The sequence below is a fragment of the Oncorhynchus nerka genome, linkage group LG11 (genome assembly GCF_034236695.1).
Source record: "Oncorhynchus nerka isolate Pitt River linkage group LG11, Oner_Uvic_2.0, whole genome shotgun sequence".
Classification (NCBI taxonomy): Eukaryota; Metazoa; Chordata; class Actinopteri; order Salmoniformes; family Salmonidae; genus Oncorhynchus; species Oncorhynchus nerka.
Window position 1 is genome coordinate 65,707,842 of NC_088406.1, and position 18,717 is coordinate 65,726,558.

At 44.5% G+C, this 18,717-nt stretch overlaps 2 protein-coding genes and 2 long non-coding RNA genes across 4 annotated transcripts; 2 read left to right on the plus strand and 2 right to left on the minus strand.

The window, feature by feature from the left end:
• The first annotated feature begins 10,469 nt into the window (after positions 1 to 10,469).
• Positions 10,470 to 11,992, plus strand: LOC115137719 (uncharacterized). Its single transcript, XR_003864846.2, has 3 exons — positions 10,470 to 10,825; positions 11,196 to 11,255; positions 11,423 to 11,992. It is a non-coding gene; the product is annotated as an uncharacterized LOC115137719 (long non-coding RNA).
• Positions 11,993 to 12,918: 926 nt separating this feature from the next.
• Positions 12,919 to 13,752, minus strand: LOC135574030 (uncharacterized). Its single transcript, XR_010465144.1, has 2 exons — positions 13,414 to 13,752; positions 12,919 to 13,291 (listed from the first exon to the last, which is right to left on the minus strand). It is a non-coding gene; the product is annotated as an uncharacterized LOC135574030 (long non-coding RNA).
• A 607-nt stretch (positions 13,753 to 14,359) lies between these two features.
• Positions 14,360 to 15,722, plus strand: tmem187 (transmembrane protein 187). Its single transcript, XM_029673634.2, has one exon. The coding sequence runs from the start codon at positions 14,489 to 14,491 to the stop codon at positions 15,236 to 15,238; it is 750 nt and encodes a 249-aa protein (XP_029529494.2). The 5' UTR covers positions 14,360 to 14,488; the 3' UTR covers positions 15,239 to 15,722.
• Positions 15,716 to 18,696, minus strand: si:dkey-9i23.8 (beta-1 adrenergic receptor). Its single transcript, XM_065024104.1, has 7 exons — positions 18,690 to 18,696; positions 17,873 to 18,018; positions 17,364 to 17,553; positions 16,935 to 17,073; positions 16,469 to 16,633; positions 16,068 to 16,149; positions 15,716 to 15,979 (listed from the first exon to the last, which is right to left on the minus strand). The coding sequence occupies exons 1-7, from the start codon at positions 18,694 to 18,696 to the stop codon at positions 15,767 to 15,769; spliced, it is 942 nt and encodes a 313-aa protein (XP_064880176.1). The 3' UTR covers positions 15,716 to 15,766.
• Positions 18,697 to 18,717: the final 21 nt, after the last annotated feature.

Consider the following 18,717-nt stretch of genomic DNA (forward strand, 5'->3'; position numbering starts at 1 on the left):
TTCTATTCTCTTCCTCCGTGTTTTCTTCCCTTCATCCTCTTCTCCTCGAGCCCTCTTTGCATTGAAAGCTTTCCTCAGCTGCTTTCCTTTAGTCCCTCTCTCTCTCTCTTTCCCACATGTGTCCCTAACAGACACAACTCTAACATGTCTGGATGCCTCTCTGGATGCCTCTCTCTTCCCTCCTGCCTTCTCCCTCTGCGTGCTCATGCATGTGTGTGTGTGTGTGTGTAATAATATCCTCATTGAAACTGCCAAAACCAGTCCTCCCCCATTCCGCGTGTCAGTGACTCAAAGTTTAACATGGCATGGCATGCTATATTAAAACACACAGTTTCGGTGATTGTGGCCCACCTTATCGCAGTGCGTGCATGGTTCCTCACACTCCTTAGCCAAATGTCCTGGCTTGCTACAGTTGTAACATTTAGGTCCCTCTCTGTCTTCTCTCTTCAGAGTTCTTTGTCTTTTCTCACCTCCACCCTTTTCTACCTCTATCCACTTTCTCAATAAGGTTGCTAAATCCTGTCCTCCTTTCTGTGCCTCTTCCTCCTTAGAAGCTCTCTTTTTCTTGGCCTCCTCCTCTCTTTTTCTAGCTTGAGCCAGCCAAATACGAGCGGTGTTGAACCCTTCTGTCCGTTGCTTCTCTATCTTGTCCCCACAAACCCTATTTATTGATCAATCATTAATTCCAGTTTTTCTATATTTAACCTCTTCAACCTATGGGGGCGCTATGTCATTATTGGATAAAAAGTCGTGCCCGTTTTAAGCGCAATATTTTGTCACGAAAAGATGCTCGACTATGCATGGAATTGACAGCCTTGGAAAGACAAAACTCTGACGTCTCCAAAACTGCAAAGATATTATCTGTGAGTGCCCCAGAACTAATGCTACAGGCGAAACCAAGATGAAGTTTCATACAGGAAATGCCCCAGATTCTGAAGGCGCTGTGTTCCAATGTCTCCTTATATGGCTGTGAATGCGCCAGGAATGAGCCTGCGCTTTCTGTCTATTCCCCGAGGTGTCTGCAGCATTGTGACGTGTTTGTAGGCATATCATTGGAAGGTTGACCATAAGAGACTACATTTACCTGGTGTCCCGCCCGGTGTCCTGTGTGCGTAATCTGTAGGTCCATGCGCGTTCCATTTCTTCAGAAGAGAAAGTAAACTGCCACGATGGATTTTATCGTCGATAGATATGTGAAAAACACCTTGAGGATTGATTCTAAACATCGGTTTGCCATGTTTCTGTCGATATTATGGAGTTAATTTGGAAAAAAGTTCGCGTTTTAATGACTTAATATATATATTTTTTTTTCCTTACCCAAACGTGATGAACAAAACGGAGCGATTAGTCGACACAAATAATATTTTTTGTAAAAACGGAACATTTGCTATCTAACAGAGTCTCCTCATTGAAAACATCTGAAGTTCTTCAAAGGTAAATGATTTTATTTGAATTCTTTTCTGGTTTTTGTGGAAAATGTTGCATGGTGAAAGAGAGGCATAATACTATGCTAGGCTATCAATACTGTTACACAAATGCTTGTTTAGCTATGGTTCAAAAGCATATTTTGAAAATCTGAGATGACAGTGTTGTTAACAAAAGGCTAAGCTTGAGAGCAAATAGATTAATTTCATTTCATTTGCGATTTTCATGAATAGTTAACGTTGTGTTATGCTAATGAGTTTGCGGATAGATTTACACAATCCTGGATACAGTTTTTTTTTCGTAGCTAAACGTGACGCAGAAAACGGAGCGATTTGTCCTAAACAAATAATCTTTCAGGAAAAACTGAACATTTGCTATCTGAGAGTCTCCTCATTGAAAACATCCGAAGTTCTTCAAAGGTAAATGATTTTATTTGAATGCTTTTCTGGTTTTTGTGAAAATGTTGCCTGCTGAATGCTAATGCTAAATGCTACGTTAGCTATCAATACTGTTACAAAAATGCTTGTTTTGCAATGGTTGAGAAGCATATTTTGAAAATCTGAGATGACAGTGTTGTTAACAAAAGGCTAAGCTTGAGAGCAAATAGATTAATTTCATTTCATTTGCGATTTTCATGAATAGTTAACGTTGCGTTATGGTAATGAGCTTGAGGCTGTATTCACGATCCCGGATCCGGGATGGCTCGACGCAAGAAGTTAAAGGTCAGTCAAATTCATACTTCTTCCTCCACTTTACACAGAAATAGACATTTATTTTATCCTTTAACTGCATATACCGCTCATCTCCTGTTAATTCCGGAACCTCCTTTGAGGATTTACTGCCCATTGTTAGTAAAACCTTGTAGTTACTATGCTTATTCTCATAATCTATGTGTATGTATTTCTATGATCTATGTATGTGCTCTTTTCCCGTTATCCAATTACTATAGTTGCTCTCCTGCCTGACTATGTGTGTGTCTCTATAATCTCTTACTCAATTGCCCTCGACCTTTTCTAATGTGTATATCTCCTTTCCGTTAGTTTACATAGGTAGTGTCCACTGATAGTCTTGGTGGTAGCCACTGATACCTTGTGTCATCACGGTCCTGGTTAACATTGGTACTGCAGATACCACGTGTCATTACAGACCTTCTTCTGTTGCCTTGGTGGCTCTACACCCAATTCCTATTTTCCAATTGCCTAGAATACTAGCTATATCAGGGTTCTCTACACACAATTCTAAAAATAGGTCACCAGGTAAGAATGCCCTGTGGGAATTTTAAAATCAACACCTAAACTACACACAAAAAATCAAATATATTTCTGAATGTAGCCCGAGCGTCAATTTCCCAAATTCGTGAATAAAGATTTACTGACCTTCGTCACGTAGACTGGGAAAAGCAATGTAGGTTAGGTCTCGTCACCACCTGTCGTGTACCAGTCCACCACTGGCCTGAAATAAACCCTCAATTCAGAGGTCAGGTCTTTGTCTTAAGGATCCTGGATCCGCCCATGCACGGTTTTCAGCAGTTCCTTGGGACGGTAGAGGCAGATATTGAGATCCGGCTCGAAGGACCAAATTGTTACGAGAATTATGTTCTCAATGTTCATAAACCACTTCAATTAAACTACTCCGTCTGCAACCCCAGAATTTGTACGTTTCTGGTTGAATGAAACAGACGGAGGCCCAGCTACGATAGTCAAACATTTTATTCATGAGAGGGCTCGTCCGTTGTACAAAACCATTCATTTTATACTCGCTCCTTACGCACTTACATTCACACACAAACAGTAGGTATCCTACGCACATACTGTATCCCTACCCAGCCGACAAAGATTAGGGAGACCGTGGGAAGCACTCCCTGCCATCTCCCAAATCCCTCAGAGGCCCCTAGCAAGGTCGGCACCGAATTTTGCTCAGACAGTCTGTGTTTAAGATACTATAAAGATATATTGTACAGATATATAATTTTACTGACTAAACCTAAACAAAACCATCAGATAATAATTGTATGATTCTAATCAATTTCATACCGTTATAAGGTTTCAGAGTGGAATTATTTCATCCTTATCTTTCAACATTTAAATTACTTTAACACCTATAAATTCATACAGCCAGAAAAGTGAGCGGAGTTTGCCGTTCAATATGTGACTACAGCTGTCCTCTCCACTCAGGGGAAAGGTATAAGTCCAAGGTGAGCCATCGAGGCATTACTCCATTTGATAGACAAAAGCGATAAGGAATTTCTCTCATCTCAAATGCGGCCTACCACGTTCATGCTAACCACAGCCAGCCATGGGCTGCAAGCAGTTTTATTTTATAAATACCTTTTTTATTTATTTTATTGTACCTTTATTTAACCAGGTAGGCCAGTTGAGAACAAGTTCTCATTTACAACTACGACCTGGCCAAGATAAAGCAAAGCAGTGCGTCAAAAACAACAACACAGAGTTACACATAAACAAACGTACAGTCAATAACACAAACTAAAAGAAAATTCAAAAAAATCTATGTACAGTGCGTGCAAATGTAGAAGATTAGGGAGGAAGGCAATAAATAGGACCTAGAGGCGAAAATAATTACAATTTAGCATTAATACTGGAATACCATCTGTCTATCGCCTCCTTTGAATTCCATGCTGTCACAGTTACCAGCCCTTTCAAGCTTAACATCCTTATCATTTATCGCCCTCCAGGTTCCCTCGGAGAGTTCATCAATGAGCTTGATGCCTTGATAAGCTCCTTTCCTGAGGACGGCTCACCTCTCACAGTTCTGGGCGACTTTAACCTCCCCACGTCTACCTTTGACTCATTCCTCTCTGCCTCCTTCTTTCCACTCCTCTCCTCTTTTGACCTCACCCTCTCACCTTCCCCCTCTACTCACAAGGCAGGCAATACGCTCGACCTCATCTTTACTAGATGCTGTTCTTCCACTAACCTCACTGCAACTCCCCTCCAAGTCTCCGACCACTACCTTGTATCCTTTTCCCTCTTGCTCTCATCCAACACTTCCCACACTGCCCCTACTCGGATGGTATCGCGCCGTCCCAATCTTCGCTCTCTCTCCCCCGCTACTCTCTCCTCTTCCATCCTATCATCTCTTCCCTCTGCTCAAACCTTCTCCAACCTATCTCCTGATTCTGCCTCCTCAACCCTCCTCTCCTCCCTTTCTGCATCCCTTGATTCTCTATGTCCCCTATCCTCCAGGCCGGCTCGGTCCTCCCCTCCTGCTCCGTGGCTCGACGACTCATTGCGAGCTCACAGAACAGGGCTCCGGGCAGCCGAGCGGAAATGGAGGAAAACTCGCCTCCCCTGCGGACCTGGCATCCTTTCACTCCCTCCTCTCTACATTTTTCCTCTTCTGTCTCTGCTGCTAAAGCCACTTTCTACCACTCTAAATTCCAAGCATCTGCCTCTAACCCTAGGAAGCTCTTTGCCACCTTCTCCTCCCTCCTGAATCCTCCTCCCCCCCCCCCTCCTCCCTCTCTGCAGATGACTTCGTCAACCATTTTGGAAAGAAGGTCGACGACATCCGATCCTCGTTTGCTAAGTCAAACGACACCGCTGGTTCTGCTCACACTGCCCTACCCTGTGCTCTGACCTCTTTCTCCCCTCTCTCTCCAGATGAAATCTCGCGTCTTGTGACGGCCGGCCGCCCAACAACCTGCCCGCTTGACCCTATTCCCTCCTCTCTTCTCCAGACCATTTCCGGAGACCTTCTCCCTTACCTCACCTCGCTCATCAACTCATCCCTGACCGCTGGCTACGTCCCTTCTGTCTTCAAGAGAGCAAGAGTTGCACCACTTCTGAAAAAACCTACACTCGATCCCTCCGATGTCAACAACTACAGACCAGTATCCCTTCTTTCTTTTCTCTCCAAAACTCTTGAACGTGCCGTCCTTGGCCAGCTCTCCCGCTATCTCTCTCAGAATGACCTTCTTGATCCAAATCAGTCAGGTTTCAAGACTAGTCATTCAACTGAGACTGCTCTTCTCTGTATCACGGAGGCCCTCCGCACTGCTAAAGCTAACTCTCTCTCCTCTGCTCTCATCCTTCTAGACCTATCGGCTGCCTTCGATACTGTGAACCATCAGATCCTCCTCTCCACCCTCTCCGAGTTGGGCATCTCCGGCGCGGCCCACGCTTGGATTGCGTCCTACCTGACAGGTCGCTCCTACCAGGTGGCGTGGCGAGAATCTGTCTCCTCACCACGCGCTCTCACCACTGGCGTCCCCCAGGGCTCTGTTCTAGGCCCTCTCCTATTCTCGCTATACACCTAGTCACTTGGCTCTGTCATAACCTCACATGGTCTCTCCTATCATTGCTATGCAGACGACACACAATTAATCTTCTCCTTTCCCCCTTCTGATGACCAGGTGGCGAATCGCATCTCTGCATGTCTGGCAGACATATCAGTGTGGATGACGGATCACCACCTCAAGCTGAACCTCGGCAAGACGGAGCTGCTCTTCCTCCCGGGAAGGACTGCCCATTCCATGATCTCGCCATCACGGTTGACAACTCCATTGTGTCCTCCTCCCAGAGCGCTAAGAACCTTGGAGTGATCCTGGACAACACCCTGTCGTTCTCAACTAACATCAAGGCGGTGGCCCGTTCTTGTAGGTTCATGCTCTACAACATCCGCAGAGTACGACCCTGTCTCACACAGGAAGCAGCGCAGGTCCTAATCCAGGCACTTGTCATCTCCCGTCTGGATTACTGCAACTCGCTGTTGGCTGGGCTCCCTGCCTGTGCCATTAAACCCCTACAACTCATCCAGAACGCCGCAGCCCGTCTGGTGTTCAACCTTCCCAAGTTCTCTCACGTCACCCCGCTCCTCCGCTCTCTCCACTGGCTTCCAGTTGAAGCTCGCATCCGCTACAAGACCATGGTGCTTGCCTACGGAGCTGTGAGGGGAACGGCACCTCAGTACCTCCAGGCTCTGATCAGGCCCTACACCCAAGTAAGGGCACTGCGTTCATCCACCTCTGGCCTGCTCGCCTCCCTACCACTGAGGAAGTACAGTTCCCGCTCAGCCCAGTCAAAACTGTTCGCTGCTCTGGCCCCCCAATGGTGGAACAAACTCCCTCACGACGCCAGGACAGCGGAGTCAATCACCACCTTCCGGAGACACCTGAAACCCCACCTCTTTCAGGAATACCTACGATAGGATAAAGTAATCCTTCTCACCCCCCCCCCTTAAAAGATTTAGATGCACTATTGTAAAGTGGCTGTTCGACTGGATGTCTTAAGGTGAACGCACCAATTTGTAAGTCGCTCTGGATAAGAGCGTCTGCTAAATTACTTAAATGTAAATGTAAATGTACCTTAAATTTGTTTGATCTTAATTTGATTTGATTTATTTGCCAATTTAAAAACACAATACGTGGACATACACGTGGACATAACGCATTTAAAATCTGTGAGGATGACACAAAAAGTGATATACCTAATAATTCACAGTCTAAGTAGGTTAATTATAAACTCAGCAAAAAAAGAAACGTCCTCTCACTATCAACTTCATTTATTTTCAGCAAACTTAACATGTGTAAATATTTGTATGAACATAACAAGAGTGAATAACTGAGACAGAAACTGAACAAGTTCCACAGACATGTGACTAACAGAAATGGAATAATATGTCCATGAACAAGTGGGGGGTCAAAAGTAACAGTCAGTATCTGGTGTGGCCTCCAGCTGCATTAGGCACTGCAGTGCATCTCCTCCCCATGGACTGCACCAGATTTGCCAGTTCTTGCTGTGAGATGTTACCCCACTCTTCCACCAAGGCACCTGCAAGTTCCCGGACATTTCTGGGGGGGGAATGGCCCTAGCCCTCACCCTCTGATCCAACAGGTCCCAGATGTGCTCAATGGGATTGAGATCCGGGCTTTCCGCTGGCGACGCCAGAACACAGACATTCCTGTCTTGCAGGAAATCACGCACAGAACGAGCAGTATGGATTGAGATTGAGATTGCCTGCAATGACAACAAGCTCAGTTCGATGACGCTATGACACACCGCCCCAGACCATGACGGACCCTCCCCCTCCAAATCGAACACCCGCTCCAGAGTACAGGCCTCGGAGTAACGCTCATTCCTTCGACTATAAGCGCGAATCCGACCATCACCCCTGGAATCAGACCATCACCCCTGAGACAAAACCGCGACTCGTCAGCGAAGAGCACTTTTTGCCAGTCCTGTCAGATCCAGCGATGGTGGGTTTGTGCCCATAGGTGACGTTGTTGCCGGTGATGTCTGGTGAGGACCTGCCTTACAACAGGCCTACAAGCCCTCAGTCCAGCCTCTCTCAGCCTATTGCGGACAGTCTGAGCACTGATGGAGGGATTGTGCGTTCCTAGTGTAACTCGGGCAGTTGTTGTTGCCATCCTCTACCTGTCCCGCAGGTTTGAAGTTCGGATATACCGATCCTATGCAGGTGTTGTTACACGTGCTCTGCCACTGCGAGGACGATCAGCTGTCCGTCCTGTCTCCCTGTAGCGCTGTCTTAGGAGTCTCACAGTACGGACATTGCAATTTATTGCCCTGGCCACATCTGCAGTCCTCATGCCTCCTTGTGGCATGCCTAAGGCATGTTCACACAGATCAGCAGGGACCTTGGGCATCTTATTTTGGTGTTTTTCAGAGTCGGTAGAAAGGCCTCTTTAGTGTCCTAAGTTTTCATAACTGTGACCTTAATTGCCCACTGTCTGTAAGCTGTTATTGTCTTAATGACCGTTCCACAGGTGCATGTTCATTCATTGTTTATGGATCAATGAACAAGCATGGGAAACCGTGTTTAAACCCTTTACAATGAAGATCTGTGAAGTTATTTGTATTTTTACTAATTATCTTTGAATGACAGGGTCCTGAAAAAGGGACCTCCTTTTCCACAGCAACCAGTGAACCGGGTCAACAGCATCAATGTCACAGTATAAACTTTACGTCCGTCCCCTCGCCCGACCTGGGCGCGAACCAGGGACGCTCTGCACACGTCAACAGTCATCCTCGAAGCATCGTTACCCATCGCTCCACAAAAGCCGCGGCAACCAGTGATCCGGGTCAACAGCATCGATGTAACAGTATAACTTTAAACCGTCCCCTTGCCCATACCCGGGCGCGAACCAGGGACCCTCTGCACACATCAACAACAGTCACCCACGAAGCATCGTTACCCATCGCTCCACAAAAGCCGCGGCTCTTGCAGAGCAAGGGGAACCACTACTTCAAGGTCTCAGAGCAAATGACGTCACCGATTGAAACGCTATCAGTGCGCACCACCGCTAACTAGCTAGCCATTTCACATCGGTTACAGCGGCACCGCTTAAACACCGCAGAAGAAGCTGAAAAGTTATCAACGGGAAGTTTTTTTCCCCGCATCCTCCATTGAGTTTTCAAACTTGTCTTTCATACTTGAAAGCAGCCAGTAGCTCTGAGGCAGTGAGGAAAATAGAGGATGGAGGGCTAAGGGTGAAGGAGCCTGAGAGGATCCCTGTGAGTAGTAAGCCAGTACAGAGTGACCCCAAAAGTTTGTGCTTCAGTAAGGTTGGCTTCTTGATGTTTATTGCTATGGTCATTAATTGTACTGCACAGATGGAAAGGAAATCCCAAAAGATTGAATTGGTAGTAGCAGCAGCAGGGATGTTTTGGGGTCAAGAGATTTTATTGCAGAAGAACTTCAGGGTGTTTTGAGAAAAGGGGTTCCAGCTTCCTAGGCTGACGGCCTGGTGTCGAATCTGTTAGGGCCAAAGTAGTGGGATATGGTTTGTTTGTTTGGGATAAAGGTATAGATCTAGGTGCAATTTATATTTTCCCCACTTCCCTTTATTGTGAACAAAATGTGCAATGCACTTTCTGAACTGTGAAAGGCAGCCATATACAACTAAGTGTCTAGTCTGCCAGAAAACCACATGAAGAAGAAGTAGCCAGTAGCTTTTAGATAGAATACGCCACAGGCTTTTGGAGGTAAAGAACAGTTTAATTGTCTGTATTTATCACCACCCGACGTTTTGAAATACAGAACAACAATACACTAGCTGCACACATTCAATATACAGTGCCTTCAGAAAGTATTCGTACCCCTTTACTTATTCCACATTTACAGCATGAATTCAAAATGGATTAAATATTTTTAAAATTCTCACCCATCTACACACAATACCGCATAATGACAAAACATGTTTTCAGAAATGTTTGGTAAATGTATTGAAAATGAAATACAGAAATATCTCGTTTACATAAGTATTCACACCCTTGAGTCAATACTTTGTAGAAGCACTTTTGGCTTCTGGAGTCTTTCTAGGTATGTCTCTAAGAGCTTTCCACACCTGGATTGTACAATATTTGCCCATTATTATTTTCAAAATTCTGCCACTCAGGAACATTCACTGTCTTCTTGGTAAGCAACTCTGTGTAGATTTGGCCTTGTGTTTAGGTTAGTGTCCTACTGAAAGGTGATTTCATCCCCCAGTGTCTGGTGGAAAGCAGAGCCGGGTTTTCCTGTGCTTAGCTCCACTCAGTTTCTTTTTTTATCCTGAAAAACTTCCCAGTCCTTAATGTTCGCATTATACACCCACCCATCCACCCAGACCATCCACCCTACTTTAGTTTTTGCCTTAAGTAGCTATATGTCTTATGTAACCATACCAAACATAACAAATCATACTAATTTGAGTGTCCCGGATTTACCTTCACTATGTTACGTCTAATCTGTGAGACCAGGCTGTGCAAATAGGATGCATGTTCTGAAATATTTGTATTCTGTATAGGCTTCCTTCTTTTCACTCCGTCAATTAGGTTAGTGTTGTGGAGTAACTACAATGTTGTTGATCCATCCTCAGTTTTCTCCTATCACAGCCATTAAACTCTAACTGTTTTAAAGTCACCATTGGCCTCATGGTGAAATCCTTGAGCAGTTTCCTTCCTCTCTGGCAACTCAAATCAAATCTTATTGGTCACATACACATGTTTAGCAGATTTTATTGCGGGTGTAGCGAAATGCTTGTGTTTCAAGCTCTGACAGTGGCGCTGTTGCACCTTCTTCACAGCACTGTCTGTGTGGGTGGATCACCTTCCCCAGTCCCAGGACACCTGTATCTTTGTAGTGACTGGGTGTATTGACACACAATTCAAAGTATAATGAAAAACTTCACCATGCCCAAAGGGAGGCTGTAACACAACAAAATGTGGAAAAAGTCAAGAGGTGTGAATATTTTCTGAAGGGACTGTAAATAGATGGAGCACCAATTCGCTAGCCTGGATTTTGGATCATGCATAGTGGGTCATTCATTGGAGTCAATAGACTTAATTTGAAATGTTCAAATATGGAACCAAAGCGTTTGAACATTTTTTGTTCTCATCTGTTCATGCACTAGATTGGAATGCAAAGTTTGTTTGCTCAAGTAAGTAATGTTACAGCTTTCTTCATTTCTGTGTAGTTTTTCTTGTGTAAACACGATAATAACGCAAGCTAGATAGCTAGTTAACGTTACTTAGTTAGTATGCTAATGTTAGATGGCTTGCTAATGTTAGCTACTTAGCTAGCTTGAAACATGAACTTGGCAGTTGCTAGCAAGCTAAATTATGGGGAAAATGTTATTAAGTTGGCTAGTTTGCTATCCGATTGTGTCCTTGCTAGCCGAGTTATGTAGCTAGCAATCTTGCTAACAACATTGACTAACGTTATATGCACATTCAGAGGAGAAAAACGCCCCTTGATTGATGTTGCAACTCTGGGTATTCATTTCAATGTGGCGTTATTGTTTCAAACAGGGCCAGGAGAGAGACACTACAACTGGCCAACGGTGCCAAGTTTGGGTCGCAGACATGAAGGTAAGAACATAACTGTTACCAATTTAAATGTTTTTATAGACTGTCACAATAAATGTATATATATATAAAAATATAGGGGGTGGGGGAGGGAAATATGTTAACATAGTATGTAATTTCTAATACTTCTCTTGTATTTTGTATCTTAGGTGTCTGGCTGTAATACCAAGTGCCTGAAGTCGAAAGTGTGGCAGATGCTACCTTGCCACGGATGAGGGTCCAGATTCAGGTCACCCGTTACCTGAAAGGGGCCTCCGATTGTGAATGTAGGATCTGGCGACACACAGGAGAGAGGAATCTGCTGTAGTGAGAGTCAAGTTTCGGACCACCTGTTTCAAAGCCAGCCTCTACCACAATATAACCACAATACTGTTCCAACAGTTGAACCCTGGGCTGACTTTGCAACATACCCCACCCACTCTTACCATTTACTTTAATATTCTGTACACACTGAAATTACTTTATAGTGTACAGTATCATAGTACAGTACCCTCAAACACAAATGTCCCACTACACCTGATTTCCCACTAATGCTGATTTATAGGCCTAGCCCACTTCTAGGATAAAGAACAAAACTGTTACTGTCATTCACCAGTGTAAAAAACATTTCTGGGGTTAATTGAAATTGACAACAAAAAAATGTATACAAATATACTTAATCAAAATGAATTCAAGTAGTTTCAGTGATTTGTTCATTTAATTTTACCCCAACATTTTAGAATAAATCCAATTTAATATGTTGCTCAAAATGTAAGTATCTTTATTAGGATAACCAAAGAGAGACTAAATGTAGTGATTTCATTTACTCAATTGTAATCATATTTCTAAAAAACTTAATTTAAGTTCTTGCAACAACTTGTCAAGTGGCTCCATTTTTCCAGGATTGTGGGTAATTCAAAAATGTTTTACTTTACTGTTATCCAGAGCAGCTTACAGTTAGTGCATTTATCTCAGGCATAGTAAGTACATTTTCCTCAATTAAGTAGTTATCAGCAGTCAAGTGCGAGTGTTAATTCGAAAAAAGGCTAGGGGTGGGGGTGGAGGGGTGCTGTGGGATTATTTAAGATACTCTTTGAAGAGGTAGGGTCTCAGATGTTTTTCGGAAGATGGGCAGGAACTCTGCTGTCCTAGCGTCAGGGTGAAGCTTGTTCCACCATTGGGGTGCTAGGACAGAGAAGAGCTTTGACTGGACTGAGTGGGAGCTGCCCTCCCGTAGAGGTGGGAGGACCAAGAGACCAGAGGTGTCAGAACGGAGTGCTCAGGTTGGGGAGTAGGGTTTGAGCATAGCCTGGAGGTTGGGAGGGACAGTTCCCTTGCTGCTCTGTAGGCAAGCACCATGGTCTTGTAGTGGATGCGAGCTTTGACTGGAAGCCAGTAGAGTGTGCGGAGGAGTGGGGCGACATGGGAGAACTTGGGATGGTTGAACACCAATCGGGCTGCTGCGTTCTGCATCAGTTGCAGGGTTTTAATGGCACAAGTGGGGAGCCCAACCAACAGCAAGTCGAGAGAGATGTCTGGATTAGGACCTGCCCCCGCTTCCTGTGTGAGGTAAGGTCGCACTCTATGGATGTTGTAGAGCATGAACCTGCAGGAGCGAGTCACTGCTTTGTTTGCAGAGAACGACAGAGTGCTGTTCAGGATCAAGCCAAGGTTCTTTGCACTCTGGGAGGGGGACACAGTGGAGTTGTCAACCGTGATGGAGAAGTCTTGGAGCGGGCAGGCCTTCCCTGGGAGGAAGAGCTGCTCCGTCTTGTTGAGGTTGAGCTTGAGGTAGTGGGCCGACATCCAAGCTGTGATGTCCGCCAGGCATGCAGAGATGCGTGTCAGCACCTGGGTGTCAGAAGGGGGTAAAGAAAAGTAATTGAGAGTCGTCCACATAGCAATGATAGGTCAAGACCATGTGAGGATATGACGGAGCCGAGTGACTTGGTGTACAGAGAGAAAAGGAGAGGGCCTAGAACCGAGCCCTGGGGGACACCAGTAGTGAGAGCAGGAGAGGAGGGTCCAATGGTTCACAGTGTCAAAGGCAGCAGATAGATCTAAGAGGATGAGAACAGAGGCCTGACTGGTTAGGGTCAAGAAAATCATTCTGAGAGAGATAATAAGAGAGTTGGTCATAGACAGCATGCTCAAGTGTTTTGATAAAAGAAAGAAGGGATACCAGTCTATAGTTTTTGACGTCAGAGTGGTTGAGTGTTGGTTTCTTGAGGAGGGGAGCGACTCTGGCCATCTTGAAGTCAGTGGTCAGGGATTTGTTGATGAGGGAAGTGAGGAATGGAAGAAGGTTTCCAGAGAAGGTCTGGAGGTGGGGTCGAGCGGGTAGGTACTCGGGCAACCGGACATGACCCATCGCAGGATTTCATCTGGAATGCATGTTTGAAGAAAGAAAGTATATTTCTATATCAGTATTAAGCAGCTTGTTATGCCATGCGGTGTAATGGATCTTGATGAATGAATATCAAAACTGTCAATAATAAAGCTGTATACAAACATGGTCTCTTTCTTGCTTTCTTGAGTAAGGCAGCTCCAAAATGCAGGTGTTTCAGTCTAGCTCAGTGCTTTCTGTGGTGGAGGGGCAGCCAGCGGAAACTAGGAAGCTGAAAATATTTGGCATGGGCCCTCAGATCCTAAAAAAGTTCTACAGCTGCACCATCGAGAGCATCTTGACTGGCTGTATCAACACTTGGTATGGAAACTGCTTGGCATCCAATGCAAGGCACTACAGAGTGTAGTGCGTACGGCCCAGTACATCACTGGGGCCGAGCTCCCTGCTATCCAGGAACTCTATACCATGTGGTGTCATTTTACCCCTACCTATATGTACAGTAAATAGCTACTTCAATCAAAAACAAAAATTATACTTTAAAGAAAATGTTTTTATATATTTTCAAATGTTTTACTTTTATGTTTAGATCAAAATATGTTAAAGTATACATGAAGGTGTCTGTAATAGAATAAACTTGGGAAAAGCAAATGTAGACATTAATAAACGCATATCAAAACTTCCTACATATTTTTCTTAAACGGTGGGGGAGTGCCAAGATGGAGGCACGGGGTCTTCAAAACAGTGCCCATTAGTCATCTAGTGTATAAATCATTGGCGCCATCATGTGATTCCAATCCCGGAAAACAACATAAAAAGTTTGTGTCGCAACTTGCTCTGTCAAAACGTTTCATTTTCCATTATTTCTAAAAAACAATTATTGTACGAATGCGTTGGACTATATGATATAATAATGAAGTCTGCATTGTTACACGTTTTAGTGCCCGTTTGTGTTTGTGTCGTTTTGGCAAACACTGGTCTATTCAACAGCGTTTTAGTCGACATGAGCTATGATCACTACGCCGAGAAGACAGTTGACTACCTACCCTGTTACCTGGCAATGCCATTCAACTCCTTGGTCAATTTGGGATACATTTTCATGGGCATTTACTGGCTACTTCAACGGACGGACGGTAAAAGAGACACTAGGGCAGATTACGTCAAAGACATGTTCGCACTCATGGCCATTGCCTACGCACCTGTGCAGTGGGTGCGCCTCGCGACTCTCCTTCGTGCGCCCGCTGTTTTGGACCAGTGGTTCACGCTTCCCATCTTCGCGTGGGTGCTGGTGTGGTGCGATTTTATCGAGCACGGTTGGCGGCCACGGTACATGTTAACGGTCGAGTTATGCTCCATTCTCAGCTATGGTCTTTCGCTGGTGCACGACCAAGGGTTCGAGGTGGCCCTCGGATGTCATGTGGCATTCGCGGTCATCAAAGGTGTAGGGGTAAACCGTAACCATGGGGACTGCCACTCCCGGAGATACCTGGGTCTTGCGGTACTGTCCTGCAGTGGTTTCGTGTTGCTGAAACTGTTGGATCACACCCTGGCCCGGTACCGACCCTTCCAACATCTCACTGGACACTTCTGGTCCAAAGTGTGTGACATTCTGCAGTTCCACTACACTTTCTGCTTTCTCACGCGCTTCACTAAAACGGACTGAATAAGTCTGTCCATGGATGATCAATGGCAATAGATCTGAGTCTGGCTGCAACAAATGTGTGTTAATTCATTCAATTGTCTTCATGGACTTAAGGGAGCAGAAATTGTGTAGAAGAAACATAACCCACTTCAAGGACAAATGACAAAACTGTGTTGGTCATTCACTGAAGGTATATTCTAGATAGTAGGTCAATCACACCTAATTCAGATTTGAAAAGAAATGTAGGTACAGGTAGGCTGGTTTGATAAAATGCAGAGGGGAAAAGGCAGCAAGAACTGAGTCAGCCAATGATTTAAGACTGATGAAGATATATATTTTTTTTCTTTGTAATTTTAACCAATGCACGACATCGCGTTCGTTAACATGTAAATCTCCTAAGAGATCAACATCAGTGCAACATATTTCCAACAAATGTGTAAATATGTCAAAACAATCATTGTCATAATATCTCAAATTGGAGGAATTAAAACTGTTTTATGAGAAATCTTTTAGCCACCAACTTTACATAATTTATTTTGTGGTCAATCTTTACAATTCCAACTTTGTCATGCTTGTCAGCACAGGCTCAGAGAATAATAACTTCCTACTGGTCCAGAACAGAGCAAGTCCCGCCTCCCGGAAGTCCTGATTGGCACAGTAGATAATGGGGTTCAACCCGCAGTCTAGGTAGGACATCACTGATGACAGGGTTCTCAGCCAATCAGGTGCAGGGGATAGGTCCAGTCTACCCAGGAGAATCAGCTGTGGGGAAGTGAGGGTAAAAAATAACCATTGGCTTCAGGGAGTAGAATGGCAAAATTAATCTGAAGAGAGTGTGTGTCTGTGTCACCTCAGACAAAGCGAAGGGAGTGTAGCAGAACAGGTAGAAGGCCACAATCAGAGGAGTGACAGAGGAGAGGTCATCTGGGTCACTATGAAGGAGAGAGGGAAAGAGAGCCGTTACTGAGGAAGGTACTAATCTGGGTGCCTCTCATTCTATGTGAGGTTACTTTCTCTATTCATCGCCTTTCCATCATCTGCACTGATCTGTAATTTTCGAGTATATGTGAATGGAACCTCCATTTCTAGCTTGAATAAGATACTTTGGTAAAGCAAGAATGGTGTGCATGTATCAGGAAATTGATGTGCAGTTATTTCACATCAATGCAGATGATGTAAACGAGACGAGGGGGAGGTGACCATTTCAGACTATTACAATGCACCCAAATGCTCACAAATCACAACACATACCTGTCGCAGTTCCTCTTGCAGCCAGCAGCGGTGAAGAGAGAGCAGAAGAGGATGAGGATGAAGGGGAGGAAGATGCAGATGGAGAAAGCACAGAGGATATAGACTAGCATGTCAGAGTAACTGCTCTCCCAGAACACTGCACACAGCATCTCTGAAGGGTCGTACCTGAGAGTTAGAGAGAGACAGAGAGTTCAGAGGCAGGGACGGACCGGACCAAATTCGGCCTGGACATTTCTAACAGACCTGCCTATTTTTTTCCTTGAGGGCCTGACACCAGCCCATTTTTTCCCTTGGGCCCCCATTACTGGCCAAATAATTATAATTCTGTGCAAAACCCCTCATTTAGATTGGCTAACTGGGATAAAGATAGAAGATGGAAGAGAAGATAAATTAACTATGACCTAGTCTTCCTCACTGTATGTCTAGTATGACCCAAAAACTACAAGACACCACAACCCTCCCTCACCTGATCCAGTTGTAGACCACAGGGATGCTCCCAAACACCACCCCTGTCAACCAGGAAGCCAGGCAAGCCAGAGCCACGACAACAGAGGCGCCTCTTCCCGTGGAGGCCACGACCTTGGCTCGCTGTACACAGAGAATCGCTGTGGAGAGTGGAGGAATTCGTTTTTTTTTTTTAAGTAGTGCACTACATAGGCAATAGAGTGCCATTTGGGACAAACATTAGATGTAAGTGGATTGAGGATTGTTGAATTGGGTGTAAAATATGCATGTGTGAGGAGAGGAGTGGGTGTTTAGAAGTGAATAGTGAGAATGATGAGAATGGAAAGTGTGTGTGTAGAGAAGTTGGTTAGCGCATTACGTGGTCATCAAAGTCAGTCCCGTAACACTATTGATTCAAAACGCCTACAACCTAGGCCCAGGAGAGTCTCACCTATGCTTCCAATAGAGGAAGTGATGAAGGCAAATTTGAGCAAGCTGACGACCTCGCACCATGGTGACCTCTGACCCTTAGTCAACATAGCCAATAAGGAGCCAGAGATGATGAGCAGGGAGGAGCCAAGGTCGGAGAGGGTCAGACTGACGAACGGGACCCAGTATCTACAGGGAAAGCGACCCCTACACTAAGAAAGAGACGGAGAGAGAGATTATTCTATTTCAAGCTTTTTTATATATATATATATAAGGGCTCTGCTCATTGGCATTGCTCAGTGTCTCTTCATCAGCAGAAAGAGCTTGTTTGTACTGTGACATTTTGTAAAAGAGTGCCACCATCAGGCAGGCATATGTAAACTATAACGCACTCACAGAAGTAAGCTACAGTCAGAACACTGGGTTACAAAGAGGATATACGAGTCCTTGGTTAGATCTCCTAATAGTATGTCAGGGAGAGAAGTGTGTGTGTAGTCACACACACACTCAGAGTTAATAACAGTTACCTACCATGATTTTTACCAGTAGTACCAGACAGTTTCCAATGACCCCCAGCACCATCTCCACGCTCAGAACTGCCACCAGCACTGACCTCTCAACCCTTGTCCAAGACCGCTCCAACACTACCGATGTGCTGCTGTTGGCCCAATCGTTCACTGACCGATGGAGAAGAGAAAGAACAGTGATTATAAGTTATAAAGATATACATGAATGCAGTCAATTACTGTTGGTTAGTCAAATTATACAATCTTGAAAGCCTCACAATGTGTAGAAAATCATTGCTATTATAGAATAATTCATGTAATTGTAACACAGTACCGTACTTACTTTTAAGACGGCTGGTTAGAGTCCACAACCATGAGGAGATAGAGGGAATTATGGATGGGAGAGTGAAGATTACACAAAGTGAGACCGTCATCAAAAACAATCTCCAATTAAAACTATCCTGCTTCATTAGCCACTGGCAAATCCCTTATTAAGCATTGTGTGAGTGTGAGTGTGTGTGTGAGTGTGTTTATTTTTATTTATTTATTTTACCTTTATTTAACTAGGCAAGTCAATTAAGAACAAATTCTTATTTTCAATGACGGCCTAGGAACAGTGGGTTGTCAGCTCGGGGATTCGAGCTGTGTGTGTGTGTGTGTGTGTGTGTGCGTGTGTAAAATATCACTACTAAATACTGAATGAAGCTCAATCAATTCAAAACAACAACAATACATTTAATAATTTCACGTAGCACTGTATTTTAGGACAGAAAATCATATTTTCAAACTTTTGACCTTACCACCTGTGCCACAACAAAAATGGCGACTTTTTGACGTCCAACGCGACATTCTGTCATAACGTTCTTTCAC